The 16,089-nt window shown below is 40.8% G+C and overlaps 1 protein-coding gene across 2 annotated transcripts in view; it reads left to right on the top strand.

The window, feature by feature from the left end:
• The window catches only part of mfsd2b (MFSD2 lysolipid transporter B, sphingolipid), a 61,463-nt gene that overhangs the window by 40,275 nt on the left and 5,099 nt on the right, over positions 1-16,089 (top strand). For both annotated transcript variants that reach the window (XM_061929428.1, XM_061929427.1), the window contains exons 6-8: positions 3,652-3,730; positions 6,133-6,317; positions 11,414-11,504. In XM_061929428.1, coding sequence (XP_061785412.1) covers positions 3,652-3,730; positions 6,133-6,317; positions 11,414-11,504 — 355 coding nt within the window. The remainder of the gene's footprint in view (positions 1-3,651; positions 3,731-6,132; positions 6,318-11,413; positions 11,505-16,089) is intronic.

Consider the following 16,089-nt stretch of genomic DNA (forward strand, 5'->3'; position numbering starts at 1 on the left):
GCCAATCACCTTCCAAGCAGCATGTACCATGCGCGCCGGGGAACGACACGGTGATGGAGGAGGTGAGGATGGACTCGATGATTGCTGAGTAGAACTGCACCAGCATCTCGGTCGGCATCTTCCGTTTCTTCAGCTGCCGCAGGAAGTACATCCTCTGCTAGGCCTGCTTGATGAGGGAGCTGATGGTCGGCTCCCACTTGAGGTCCTGGGTGATGGTGGTGCCCAAGAAATGGAAGGAGTCCACAATGGAGACGGGGGTGGGAGAGTTAATCAGGGTGAGGGGGGATGGTGGGGCTTTGACTTTCCTGAAGTCCAAGATCATCCCCACTGTTTTGTGGGCGTTCAGCTCCAGGTTGTTGAGGCTGCACCAGGACGCCAGCCGGTCCACCTCTCTCCTGTAGGCGGACTCGTCACCATCCGAGATGAGCCCGATGAGGGTAGTGTCGTCCGCAAACATGAGAGTTAATTAAACAATATGGAAGTCTAAAACACAAGTCTTGGTGAAATAAACAAGTATCAAATAATTATAAGTGCATACTACTTACACATACAAAGTCTCCAAGGCGGAAGTATATTGGAAAGTATCCAGTAACAAATGTGTCCGCATCATTTAACTTACTGCATAATCTTAATGAATTACTGTGTTCATTTTGTGTCGCAAAAAACTTCAATTTAAAAACAGCATTAATCCAATCTAGACATTGAATTAAAATGTTGGTGTTTTTATACCTATGCTATTGTCCTCTGTTGGGGTAATTCCATTAGAACAAAACATTTATTACATTATACACTACAAAATAATAGTATGTATTATTCATGCTGATATTGTATGGGCTCAATATTGGTTTCAGCCAATACCCAAGGCCCCAATATCGGTATTGGAAGTAAAAAAGCTAGTCAAAACAGTTTGGAAGACATGCTAGCATACATGTAATACAGATATTCTCAAACAGGTATAATCATTAGGAAAATGCTGAATGAAGAATTAGTAGCTGAGTTCATAAAGGCCAAGTTTTCCCCCATTATTGCTCAAATTGTGCTTTTCAGTCCCCTCAAGGTTTGCACCAAATTTCATTGATCCAGCTAAACACCTGGAAGTTACAATTGAAAACATACAGCCACGTGGGAAATTTCGAGTAAATCAGATGTGTGGGGGGTCATATTTTGGGGTTTAATAACAGCGCCACCATGTGGTGTATTTGTCAGAAAAATAACAGCACTGCAGAAACAGTAGGGGTGCATGTTTTGACGCATTTTCAGCCAAGCCAAGGCCCACTGACAGGAACTTAAACACACTCAAAGTTCATTAAATGCATCATAAGATTCTCCATTTTAGCACACGAAGGTGAAGCTTCACACAGAAATGATTACAGTGTCTGGCTCATCTTTGGGATTTACCCTTCTGATCAGAGCCTCCATCACCTCAAAGAGAGAGTGGAGCTATTTTTGGGTGCCAATTGTCACGACACTCCATTCATCACGCCGAGCCGCGGTCTGTGTAGCACGTCACGCTAACTGCTTGATAAGTACACCTTGCAGGAAACAACATGGCGGGTAAAATTCTTTACTATCCCTCATGGTGAGATGATCCGTGTGTTTGCGTGTCTAATCAGATGGCCCACGAACACGCAGGGTGTGTAGCCGCAGCGCAGTAGTTGACAACAATGCAGAATGTCCTGACATTATGTACAACACTAATGTTCTTGCACTGATGTTGTTCCCACCAAAATCAACAGGGTTCCTGTGCTTAGTCTGATATGAATAGGGGATGAACACCAAAATCAACTGGATTCTTGCTTTGATGTAGTGTTACAGTACAAGTACATCTACAGGTTTCTAACTTTGATTTAGTGTAACAATCCACAAGATTATTGCTTTAGGATAATTGGGGGTAAAATTCACCAAAATCTACGGGATTATTGCATTGATGTCATGTCACAGTACAAAATAATGTACAGGTTTCTATCTTTGATTTAGTGTAAAAATCCACCAAAATCTACAATATTATTACTTTGGCATTATTGGTGTAAAATCCACCAAAATCAACTGGATTCGTACTTTGAAGTCGTGTTACAGTAGAAAAAACCGACAGATTTCTAGCTTTGACAAGAGCATAACACTCGACAAACAAATAAAAAATGACTCTGGTAAAATCAGGCATAAGACATTGATACAGACATTGATTATACAAAACCCAAAACCAGTGAATTTGGCACGTTGTGTAATTTGTAAATAAAAACAGAATACAATGATTTGCAAATCCTTTTCAACTTATATTCAATTGAATAGACTGCAAAGACAAGATACTTAATGTTCGAACTGAGAAACTACATTTTTTTTTCATTAACTTAGAATTTAATGGCAGCAACATGTTGCTAAAAAGTTGGCACAGGAGCCTTTTTACCACTGTGTTACATGTTTCATGAGCGTTCCTCAATGTTCTCAGTCTTTTTTGCCACTTGTACCAGCTTTTTTGAAACATGTTGCAGGCATCAAATTCCGAATGAGCTAATATTTGCAAAAAATAACAAAGAACATTAAATATTTGGTCTTTGTAATCTATTCAATTGAATATAGGTTGAAAAGGATTTGCAAATCATTGTATTCTGTCTTTAGTTACGATTTACACAACGTGCCAACTTCACTGGTTTTAGGTTTTGTATATACATGTCCTTTAAAACTGACTTTGAAACAACGTTACAAAATAGTTGTATTTGTAAATTGAGACAACGTTGATGTCCAACATCCACATTGTTGTTTGGGAAATGACCAAATTTCAATGGTCAAATCTACGTCACAACCTGACATTGACTAAACGTTATTAAAAAGCATGTTGTTTCAACAATGTACTTGTGCTGTAGAATATTGGTTGGGAAATGACCAAAATTCAATGGTCAAATCAACATCAGAACCCAACATTGATTAAACGTCGTCAAAAAGCATGTTTTTCAACGTTATGTTTGAGTTGCTCAACATCAGGACCTAATTTAACAAGTTTTCAAGGTTGTTTTAATGTCTTGTGCCTGCTGGGGTACCAGACTCATGAAATAAAATGTCATGGAAACAAAAAGGTCCCTTCTTTGATGTAGGTAAAGACATACCAAAACCAACAGGATTCTTACTCTGGCCTTGCGTAAAACCCCTCAAAGGATGACAACATTTTGTAACAATGGAGGACACACAAAACACTTGACCTTTGACCTTAGACTTAGACTTAGACAAATTTTATTGATCCACAGGGGAAATTGTTCCACACACTAGCTCAGTTACAAAGGATGGAAAGGGTAAGGATGGAAAGGATAATGCAGATATAAAGTAGACAAAAAATGTACCATAATAGCAATATAAAATATAACATACAGTAGATGTAATATTTACATATTATACATACTGTATATAATTTATACTGATATATTATATTGATATATTATATTATATTTTTATATAATATAATGGATGGATGGATATACAATATATAACAAATCCCAATTACCAAGTACAATCTACCATCTACAAAATACCTCAACCAAATGGCTATCAAAATCAACAGAATTCCTGCTATGATATGTAATGACGCAAGGTTGTTACTGGTGGTGAGTGATGACCTTTGACCTGACACAAACGTCTGCTATGTGTTGTCTGCTGTCACAGTGCTACCATGTGCCTTACTCTGCTCTCACCATGTTCCTGAGCGCAGACCAGCGAGAACGAGACTCAGCCACCGCATACCGTAAGATCTTTTCTAACTCTATCTGAATATATCTCATCTTTTACAACTCTATCTCAATGTATCTAACTCATCTTTACTCACGCTATCACAATATATTATCTATATCATCTTTTTCAACCCTATTTTACAGTTGTTTCCATTTGCTTACACACAATTTTACTAACTCCGTGTCTTTTTTCCAAACACCACATTAAATTTTCTGAATTCCTAGATTATTTGCAAAATGACACACTTTGGTCAAAACATATGCCCATTCAGCAAAATAAAGCAAGTATTTTTTGCAATAAAAGCAGTTTTATTGTCATCTCACTCACACAGACTTCAAATGGTAAGACACTATTGGAGTGAGTTACCCAGAACAGTGATAAATACAAAACACATTTGTAAAAAAACCTTTTTACTATAAGAACTCACATGTTTGGGGCATTTTGTCCAACCTTTTTAGCATATGTGATGAATGATTACTGGAACTTGACAAACTATATTGGCAAATTCATAGCAATCATCATTGTTTACTTTGAAGTGGGCCTGTACGTAAATCTGAGACAGATAAAAAGGTTTAAAAAAAAATCTGGAGATAAATAAAAATGACAGCATAGAGTATAGGCTACATGTGCAGACTGAGGCAACAGCAACTCCATGAAAGAACGTACCAAAATCCTCAATTACTGATTCTAATCATCACGTGCCCGTCTAGCTGGATCAGGCCATAGTATCTCATCCACATCACATGTGTAAGATGGGAAGGTGTGAAGCAGAGTCTATGCCTAATGTTAGGCAAATCTGCACAGTAGTTTTGTTTACTGAGTGTAGACTTTGTTAACTTTGTGAAAATTAAAAATTTAGTGTGTAAGCAATTGGAAAAAACTGTAATAGAGTCGTGGTTAAATGTTTACATACACTTGTAAATAACTTAATGTCATGGCTGTCTTGTTTCCAATAATTTTAACAATTCTTATTTTTTTGTGATAGAGTGATTGGAGCACATACTTGTTGGTCACATAAAACATTCATGAAGTTTGGTTCTTTTATGAATTTATTATGGGTCTACTGAAAATGTGACCAAATCATCTGACCACAGAACTTTCCTCCAGAAGGTCTTATCTTTGTCCATGTCATGTCAGATGAAACAAAAATTGAGCTGTTTGGCCACAATACCCAGCAATATGTTTGGAGGGATAAGTTCATTGGCAACACTAAAAATTGGCCCTAATGTGTGAATGTGAGTGTGAATGTTGTCTGTCTATCTGTGTTGGCCCTGCGAGGAGGTCGCGACTTGTCCAGGGTGTGCCCCGCCTTCCTCCCGATTGTAGCTGAGATAGACTCCAGCGCCCCCCGCGTCCCCGAAGGGAATAAGCGGTAGAAAAATGGATGGATCGATGGATGGATTTTTGGAGGAGAAAAGGTGAGGCCTTTAATCCCAGGAACACCATTCCTACCGTCAAGCATGGTAGTGGTAGTGTTATGCTCTGGAGCCTGTTTTGCTGCCAACGGAACTAGTGCTTTACAGAGAGTAAATGGGACAATGAAAAAGGAGGATTACCTCCAAATTCTTCAGGACAACCTAAAATCATCAGCCCGGAGGTTGGGTCTTGGGCGCAGCTGGGTGTTCCAACAGGACAATGACCCCAAACACACGTCAAAAGTGGTAAAAGAATGGCTAAATCAGGATAGAATTAAGGTTTTAGAATGGCCTTCCCAAAGTCCGGACTTAAACATGTGGACAATGCTGAAGAAACAAGTCCATGTCAGAAAACCAACAAATTTAGCTAAACTCCACCAAGAGGAGTGGTCAAAAATTCAACCAGAAGCTTGTGGATGGCTACCAAAAGCACCTTATTGTAGTAAAACTTACCAAGGGACATGTATATGTCAATATTAACATTGCTGTATGTATACTTTTGACCCAGCAGATTTGGTCACATTTTCAGTAGACACATAATAAATTCATAAAAGAACCAAACTTCATGAATGTTTTTGTGACCAACAAGTATGTGCTCCAATCACTCTATCACAAAAAAATAAGAGTTGTAGAAATGATTGGAAACTCAAGACAGCCATGACATTATGTTCTTTACAAGTGTATGTCAACTTTTGACCACGACTGTATATATTTTCCAACTATCTAAATATATCTACATTCTCTTCTCCAACTCTATCGCAATATCTCTTTTCCAACCCAACTCAATCTATTTAGAATCTATTTCATCCGTTCAATTAATAATCTAAATGTATCTATATCATATTCTCAATATATCTACCGTATTCAATATTTTCCAACTCTGTCTTAATATATTTAGAACATATTTTCAAACTCATATTTAGGTCAGATTTTCCAACCCTATCTCAATAAACTCATGTCATTTTTTTTGACTGATGAATGATTGTGTTTGCGGTCCCAGGAATGACCCTGGAGGTTTTGGGGACGCTGGTGGGCGCCGCCATCCAGGGTCAGATCGTGGCCAGCGCCCACACATTCAAGCACTGTTCCCCCCACAACGTGTCGGACGGTCACCTTGGCAACGGCAGCGGGGGCGACGTGGTCAGGAGCCTGGTGGTGCGCTCTGAGGAATACCTGCCCCACGATGTAAGTGTCACCTGCTGGAAATTAGGTTAGCACACATGAGAAGGAGGATTGTTGCAAATTGCCTCCATGCACACTTCCTGACACCCAAAACTGTTTTGGTGTTTTAGCTCAGAGGAACAGACGGGATTGGGCAGGAAAAAGCTTCTGTTTGATATCTGAACCCGACGTCCTGAGCCTCGCTAACCGCGAAGGGCGTCCCTCCCTCACGTCCCCTCAATAGAGGGTCTCCTCGGCCGGCCTGGAAGTCATTAGCCTATTTTTACCCCAGCCGGAACCTTTGAAGGAACCTCAAGTTCACTCGTTGGGAATGTTAGTCTTTCTTCAGGGTGGAAAAGTGATAGCTTAGCTGCCAAGTGAGATTCAGTGTCTCCTGTGCTGCACATTTTTGGGTTTTTCCCGTCCTCATTGTTTTTTTGGTCAAATGCAATTGATGGAAGAAATCCTTAAAAGTTTCCCTGAAAACCAGAATGGTTTCTTGCTTTGAAATTGAGTCAATTCAATGTGTTGTGAACAGTGTTGGGACGAACGCGTTACAAAGTTGTCGGCGGTAACAAGTAGTCTAACGAGTTATTTTTTATATTCAGTAACTCAGTTACCGTTGCTACATGATGCGTTACTGCGTTATTTTACGTTAGTTTTTATATAGTATCGGCTAGAAACTGAGAAGATCTGAGTGTGTTTTATTGAAGAGCTGCGGTGTCATCCTTCTGAATCTTCCTGTGTCACAAGGAAGAGAAGAGAAGAGGCGCTGTGTGGGGCGGGGGGGCGGAGCCGAAGTCGAGTTTCTTAATATGGAGATATTCTCATTACTTTTCTTTTGTCGGGCACAAAGAAAAGACAATTTTAGTTAAATGTAAGTTGTGTCTTTGATCGAAGATCCTATCTACTGCCCAAAACAGCAATTCAAATCTGCTGAAACAGCTACAAAAGCAACATGCTTCGACGAAGCTAGTAAAGAGAGACACAGACTCCGATGCCACTTCACCTCCACCTCCACCTGAAGTGGTGGTCGTGGAGCAACAGCCACAACAGCGGCTGGATTTTAACGAAGGGACTGCTAGCCAGGACAACATTGATAGAACCATTGCAGCGACGGTGCTAGAAGACATACAGGCTATTTCTACAGTGGAGTCACCCGCTTTCAGGCAGCTAATTAGCATGACAGCGGGCGTCAAACGGCAAATGACACGAAAACATTTTCCAAGTTCCTGGACACAGTGGACAGTGAGTACATAAAAATGGAAAGCAAGCAAAAGAAGGCACTCCAAACTCTGCCTCTGCTCATCATTCAGCACTGAAGGTACACACACTCTGTCAATTATCTTATATACTCTTTCATTCTAGACTTCTGCAGCTATTTAAAATAGTTTTGTCAATTTGTTCTGGCCCGAAACAAATTGGCCCTTTGAAACATATCTTTGTCTTTGTGTGTTGTATGTAGAGCACATTGCTTAGCAGAGTTTAGTGATGCAAAAGCATGTCAAGTTGATCAACACATTGTATTATTCTCCAGTGCAATAACAGTACTGAAATTAAGGCTAAAAGGGCATTAATGCGAGCCTTAAAAAAAAGAAAAGAAAAAGAAGTAACTCAATAGTTACTTTTCAAAATAACGCATTACTTTTTGGTGTAAGTAACTCAGTTAATAACTGAGTTACTTTTGAAATAAAGTAACTAGTAACTGTAACTAGTTACTGGTTTTCAGTAACTAACCCAACACTGGTTGTGAATAGTTTTTAACATGGCTGCCATATGCAAAACATTGAGGAAAGTTCTTAGGAAGGTTGTTAAAACTTAATGTACCAACAAGACCTTTGACTTAATTCCACAATTCTCTGAATATTCAGCTGAAACACACACACAAACAAACAACCAACCAAACTTGGCGGCATTACGCATATTTAGTCTTATACACTGTATTTGTATCACAAACTTAGACTTATTATTATACTTTATACTATTATACTTTATTGATTCACAAGGGAAATTGTTCCACACAGTAGCTCAGTTACAAAGGATGGAAAGGATAATGCAGGTATCAAGTAGACTAATAATGTACCGTAGTAGTAATATAAAACATAACATATATGTAATATTTACATATTATATGTACAGTATATAATATATACTAATATATTATTATACTATATTATATTGTTATACAATATATATAATATATACAATATATAACACATTCCAATTACCATATACAATATTACAGTATATGTAACAGCTGCAGCAACAAAAGGGCAGCATAAAATAAAGAGTAGATCCAGCAGAATATATACATTATAAACAAAGAGAGGTAGCTAACATAGAAGCGCTCAGGTAATAGACAGATATCATCTATTGTTGTATGGCGAGTGATTATACAGCTGGATGGAGTGCGGAATGAAGGAGTTCTTAAATCGAACACTGTGGGAAGGAAGCTGAAGGAGCCTGTTGGAGTATGAACTCTGCTGTCCCTCAATTGTCTGGTGGAGTGGGTGGGCAGGATTGTCCATGATGACTAGCAGTTTGTCCAGTGTCCTCCTGTCCCTCACTGACACAAACACCTCAAACTACATGCCAATAGTTTGTCAATCCGGTGTGAGTCCCTTTCGCTGGTGCTGCTCCCCCAATAAACCACTGCAAAGTACAGGGCACTGGCCACAACAGACAACTTGCTGCACACATTAAAGGACCTAAGCTTCTACTTGTGATGAGAAGTGTCACTTTCCACCTGCATTTTGCAATGACTAATTTTTACCATGTTGTTCACATAAATTCAATGTCACTGAGTAGAGGTTGAGACTTTGGGCAGTTTAACAAAAACGTTGTCTTTTCTTCTCGCTTTCTCTTCTCCGCTCCACTAGGGCAGTGTTTTTCAACCTTTTTTGAGCCAAGGCACATTTTTTCATTGAAAAAATGCGGAGGCACACCACTAGCAGAAATCATTAAAAAATGAAACTCAGTAGACAATAAGAAGTTGTTGTCGCAATTGTTGGATATGACCTTAAACCATAACCAACCATGCATCACTATAGTTCTTGCCTCAAAGTAGGTGTACTGTCACGACCTGTCACATCACGCCGTGACTTATTTTGAGTTTTTTGGTGTTTTCCTGTGTGTAGTGTTTTAGTTCTTGTCTTGCGCTCCTATTTTGGTGGCTTTTTCTCTTTTGTTGATATTTTCCTGTTGCAGTTTCATGTCTTCCTTTGAGCGCTATTCCCCGCACCTGCTTTGTTTTAGCAATCAAGACTATTTAAGTTGTTTTTATCCTTCTTTGTGTGGACATTGTTGATTGTCATGTCATGTACGGTTGTACTTTGTGGACGCCGTCTGCTCCACGCACAGTAAGTCTTTGCTGTCGTCCAGCATTCTGTTTTTGTTTACTTTGCAGCCAGTTCAGTTTTAGTTTCGTTTTGCATAACCATCCCTAAGCTTCAATGCCTTTTCTTAGGGGCACTCACCTTTTGTTTACTTTTGGTGTAAGCATTAAGACACCTTTTTACCTGCACGCTGCCTCCCGCTGTCGCCTGCATATTGTGAATACGACAAACCATCGTCGTCTCACACAACGTGTTCCCGACATCTACAAAGCAATTATCTACCGGCTGCCACTTACTGATATGGAAGAGAATAAGACGGTTACTCTGCCGAGCTCTAGACAGCACCGACACTCAACAACAACACATTAATTGCGGATTATAATAACTGGTTTTATTCTAACATGCCAGAGGCTGTTCACCTTGGAGACCTGCTGCGGAAGAGAAGGTCCGGGAGGAGTATGAGGAGACCATGACTTCCAAACTGGCAGAACAATACGACACTTTTGACCTGCTGCAGGCTGTCTCTATCCATCCTCTCAACCACATCTCGGTTTTACTATTTTTCTGTACTTTTAGACCCCTCAGCACGGTGGAAGAGGGGTTAGTGCGTCTGCCTCACAATACGAAGGTGCTGAGTAGTCTGGGGTTCAATACCAGGCTCGGGATCTTTCTGTGTGGAGTTTGCATGTTCTCCCCGTGACTGCGTGGGTTCCCTCCGGGTACTCCGGCTTCCTCCCACCTCCAAAGACATGCACCTGGGGATAGGTTGATTGGCAACACTAAATTGGCCCTAGTGTGTGAATGTGAGTGTGAATGTTGTCTGTCTATCTGTGTTGGCCCTGCGATGAGGTGGCGACTTGTCCAGGGTGTACCCCGCCTTCCGCCCGATTGTAGCTGAGATAGGCTCCAGCGCCCCCCGCGACCCCGAAGGGAATAAGCGGTAGAAAATGGATGGATCTCACTGTATCTCACAGCACACTAGTGTGCCGTGAGATACAGTGATTGAAAAACACTGCATTAGAGTAACTGCGCTTCATCTTCAAAAAAATCTCTCATAGCCGATCGATCTTCCTCTACAGTGGACATTTGTTTTTGGTCTATTTTCTTTTGTCTGAATTACACATTTTGTGAGAAAAGTAATGCAAAACACAACATCCACTACAAAGGATGCTAATTGTCAGGATGTTTTCACATTGAGGAAATAACAGCCTCTCTTCTAATTAACGCTCCTTTTTGCTTTGGCTAATTAAATGCCCTGGTTATAATCAGAGCATAATGTATATATTCTTTAATCTAGTTAGGTTCAAAACTTTAGTGTGGAGGGATTTGATCTTGTCTGGGCCTATTGCATCCCACCCGGAACATTTGAGCACTGGTCGTGTTGTGACATTAGTCTTCTTCTCCAGGCTGGAAAAGTAACAGGATGGGAATAATCAAGGCTGCCAAGTGTCCAAAATGTCCCATGCAGGATTTTGGTTTTGTGCCGCAGCTATTTGGGTCAACCCCATAGGGGCGCCGCCGTCACCTCAGATGCCCCGCGGTCGCTGGTCGGTGTTTGGGCAAGCGTGGCGGGGTTTGATGCCGCGTAAATAACGACGGCGGAAAAAGAAGCAAACAAACAGAGCAGGAGTCGCCGGCGCAGGTTTTCTATTTTTAGGATGTTCCTTGAGGTTTTCCTCCTGCTTGCTCGCTATTCTGCACGTGCCAGGTGGAAAATAACACGCGAGACGTCTCAATAGATCAGAAAGAGACAAACTATATGATGTGTCTTTTTGCTCTTTGCAGAAAGAAGTCTACATGATCGCCGCCGGAGTCATCGGGAGCATCTTTGTCGTCTGCACCATCGTCATGTTCCTGGGAGTCAAAGAGAAGGACGGTGAGACATGATGTGCTATTCCACCCCAGTCCTGTAGGTGGGGTGAATACTCCCAAGTGCTTGACTGCACCTATTTGCCCCCCATGCAAACAGTGGAAAAATACATTCTTCCATCTTCGCCTTTTACGGACTTACATTGAAATATGATGAGTTCTTTCGTTGCTCCTTCGCCACGTCACTGCAAAGTTTGGTGTGAATTAGAGATGCGCGGATAGGCAATTTATTTCATCCGCAACCGCGTCAGAAAGTCGTCAACCATCCGCCATCCACCCGATGTAACGTTTGATCAGAACTGCACCCGCCCGCCATCCGCCCGCACCCGCCCGAAGTTTTATTTACGGAGGCAATAATTGAGCATGGATTTCCAATCGCACTGGCTGATCACATGGGACAGTTAAATGTTTGTAATGCAACCTTTAAAAATCATTACGCGGTGATCGCGGTCCCAAAAATAAACTTTTCTTGCATGATAATGTCCAGAAAAATTCGCTTTATATTACTATAGAGTCCTTTTAACGAATGAGTTTGATGGTTTATCACAAACCTTAAATGAAAGAAGTCCTTTGTTCTCCTGCACCATGCGCGCGTGCGCTTTGGCCTTGCTTCGTGTTTGGTGCGCAATCCTGTCGGCTGTATTTCACAGCACGACATACTGTTAAAAGTGTTTATACTATTTATGCTTTCAAGTCCAAGTTGAAGAAATCTTGTTAAATGTTGACAGCATAACTACCAAAATACAGAAGTATGTCCTTAATATTTTTGCAGTGCTATTTCTGTTGAAAAGTTCAAATGATTACATTAGAGATGTGATGTGCCACTTTTCAAGTGTCTGATGGCTTAAATTAATTTTCATTAATTTTTCATATTTTGAATTCTTTTGAAAGGCTTACAAAAAAACTACATTTGAATTGTAATTCCATGCTATTGACAGGACTATTAATTTTAATGAAGTTAGCTTACCATGTTTACAGTATGATAATTGTGATATAAATGTGAATTTTAGGCACAGAATATTTTTTACAATTGAACAAGGCAGTAGATTATACAAGCTTAGACAGAAAGTTAATAATGACACCAATTTTTTTTTTTATGGAATTGTTTAGTACTGTTTTACCATTTGTTTACTGTAAAAAGTGTTTATACTGTTTATACTTTCAATTAACAAATTGAAGTCTTGTGAAAGATTGACAGGATAACTGGCATTAACTGTCAAAATAATTTCAAACTATTGAAGTTAGCTTACAGAATAAACATGCCAATCAACCCATATGATTTTTGCTGTAATATTTTTGTTTTGAAAAGTCACTGTGACTGATAGAAAAGTGATGGTTTTAGCAACATTTTAACCTGTCTGAATGCTAATAATCATTTTGCGTCGGGGGGCGAAGCCCTGAACCCTCCACCAGGACTTTGTCCTGGACCTACCGGGGCCTGCGGCCCTTGGACCCTGGCTACTAGGTTTTTCTGATTTCAAAAGTTGGCAGGTATGGTGAGGTTATAAAGCTTTTGCCTGTTAAAGAAAGGAGACTGATCCAATGCAGCACAGACTTTCGCGTGCCACGCTGTCACGACCCAGACGCACACCAGTGCGCAATCATATGGGAGCCGCGCTGAGCGCACCTTCAAGCGCGTCTCGCTGCCGGCGACGGCCAGGTATGGGCCCACGCTCCAGCGCCATCCATTTTCAGGGCTAGTTGATTCGGCAGGTGGGTTGTTACACACTCCTTAGCGGGTTCCGACTTCCATGGCCACCGTCCTGCTCTCTATATAAACCAGGGTGAGCCCCACCCCTTTCGTGTGCGCACTGCGCGCGGAGTGACCCCTGTTACGCGCCCCCGGCAACAGGGGTGGCGGGCAGGTAAGCTGCGCGGGCGGAGCGCGCGGAGTGACCCATGTTACGAGCCCCCGGCCACGGGGGTGGCGGGCAGGTAAGCTGCTTACCTACTGCGCGTGACGCCGGCCGCGGCGAAGGCGGACGAGGCGGGGTGTCGGTGCGGTGGGCGCGGTAGTGACCCTGGACGTGCTTCGGGCCCTTCTCGCGGATCGCCTCAGCTACGGCTCCCGGTGGGGCCTTCTCGGGGGAAGGGGCATCGGTCCCGGACCCCGGCGAGGCGTACCTTCTCCGCTCCGTAAAAGTGTCCATCTCTTTTCTTTTTTTTTCTTCTGTTGTGGCATATGCAGCAGGTGCCTGCTCGTTTTTCGTATGTGGGTAACAACATTTAACTATGTATATATATTTCCGAATTGTTTTAACTGCCACCCGCAAAAAAAAAAAAAAAAAAAAAAAAATAAAAATAAAAAAATCTAATTAATCCGCCCGACCCGACCCGCGCGCGGATAAAATCTTATTTTTTTAAATTTCATCCGCCCGATCCGCGGATAATCCGCAGACTCCGCGGTTGTGCCCGCAAACCGCGCATCTCTAGTGTGAATATAACATTTAGTTTTTTTGTCTTTCTGATAAACAAGCAACTATTCTGCCATCAAAACAAGATCCCTTTATGCACCTGGAAGGTATTATTTAAAATGCTTATTATTGTGGGGACGGCACAAATACAGTACTACTACAACCTTAAGCAAAACTGATGAAATCACCAAACTTGGAGGACGTTCATTCCGTTGTTTGATTTTGTAGAAAAAAAAGATAACAAACATGACACAAAACTCTGGTCATTTCAAATGGCTAATTTCTGGCTTTAAGAAACACTAAAATAAATCTAGAAAATAAATTGTGGACGTCAGTAACATTTTTATTCTCAGATCAAGCAGAGTGAAAAAAATATGGGATCTTGAAAAACAAACAAACAAAAAACACACCGCTAGTACTTTGTTGCACCACCTCTGGCTTTTATAACAACTAGCTGTCTCTGAGGCTTGGACTTAATGAGTGACAAACGATACTCTTCATCAATCTTGCTCCAACTTTCTCTGATTGCTGCTGTCAGATCAGCTTTGCAGGTTGGAGGCTTTCATGGACCATTTTCCTATTTTTCACCACAGATTTTCAATTGGATTAAGGATCCATAATATTTGCAGGCCATGACGTTGACATTGTGTATCTTTCTTTAAGGGACATTATTGCAGTTTTTGCTCTGTTGCAAGATGCAATGTCGTCCTGAAAAATGGATTAATGGAATAAGAAAAGAGTCCAAAATGTTCATGTAAACTTGTGCATTTATTGAAGATGTACTGACAGCCATCCTCCCAGTGCCATTACCTGACATACGTATCATCAATGACCAGAAATGTGCATCTTTTCTTCAGGCAGTCGTCTTCTAAAATCTCATTAGAATGGCATCAAACAAAAATTACATGATCAACTTTATTTTGAACATGGTATTTATTGTTTGTCTTGTATTTTAACTGCATCTAACAGATTCGCCACCTGTATTTTTTGTCATGCTCTCAAGTATGATTTTATTCAATTCTATTCTACTCTACCTTGCCCAATGGATATTCATGATTCATCACAGAGTATGACTTTCATCCAGTCATCCATAGTCCACGAGTGCTTTTCCTTAGCCCATTGGAACCTTGTTTTTTTTTCTGTTTAGCTGTTAATGACGGGTTTTGTTTTGATTTTCTGTATTTAAATCCCACTTCCTTTAGGCGGTTTCTCTCAGTTTGGTCTCAGACGGTGACTCCAGTTTCCGCCCATTTGTTCTTAATTTGTTTCGCTGTGCATTTTCAGTTTTCAAGACAGTTTTCTGTCTTGATGCTTTGAAGTTTTCCCTGGTCTACTAGTATGCTTGCCTTTTACAACCTTCCCATGCTGTTTGTTCTTGGCCCAGATTTTAGACACAGCTGACTGTGGACAATCCACATCATTTGCATCACTAAGTGATGATTTACCTTCTTGAAGACGTTTGATAATCCTCTCCTTTGGTTCAATTGACATATCTCGTGTTGGAGCCATGATTCATGTCAATTCACATGGTGCAACAGTTGTCCAAGGTGTGGACACTGCTTTTTAACTGCAGACTAATGAACAAATGTAATCTGAAGCTGGTGTTATCTTTGGAAATTAAAATTTACAGCGTGATTCTATAATTGTTTTACTCAGAATTGAGTATTTATTTTCACTCTGGTTGATCTAAAAATTCAACTCTCACCACAATTTATATTCTTGATTTACTGTAGTGTTTCTTAAAGCCAGAAAGTTGACATTTGTAGTGACTATATGTTGTGTCATGTCTGTTATCTGCTTATCAAACAACTGAAGGAACATCTTCCAAGTCTGGTGATTCCATCATATATCCCCAGCAGTTATTCTAGTCCTGCAGACCTTCCTAGTTTAGCTACTTTCCATTCATGCCAACATTACAGAGAATTGTTAGCTTCAAGCTGGATTGTTCAACAAATAGGAGGACATTTTCTTGATTTATGGAAGGGGTTGATCAGCAGTCGTTGGTGGCCAGTGTTGAAGCATTTGAATGTTGTCACCTTGAAAGACACATCAATACGGCTCTTGTTGTTTAGTTGGTGCCATTGTTGACGTCTACGTACTATGCTATATGGACAAAAGTAATGGGACAGACTTCTTTGTGCCCCTAATTCAAGACATTGTGGACAAAGGTATGCAGAC

Source organism: Nerophis lumbriciformis, linkage group LG34 (genome assembly GCF_033978685.3).
Source record: "Nerophis lumbriciformis linkage group LG34, RoL_Nlum_v2.1, whole genome shotgun sequence".
In the NCBI taxonomy this organism is placed as follows: domain Eukaryota; kingdom Metazoa; phylum Chordata; class Actinopteri; order Syngnathiformes; family Syngnathidae; genus Nerophis; species Nerophis lumbriciformis.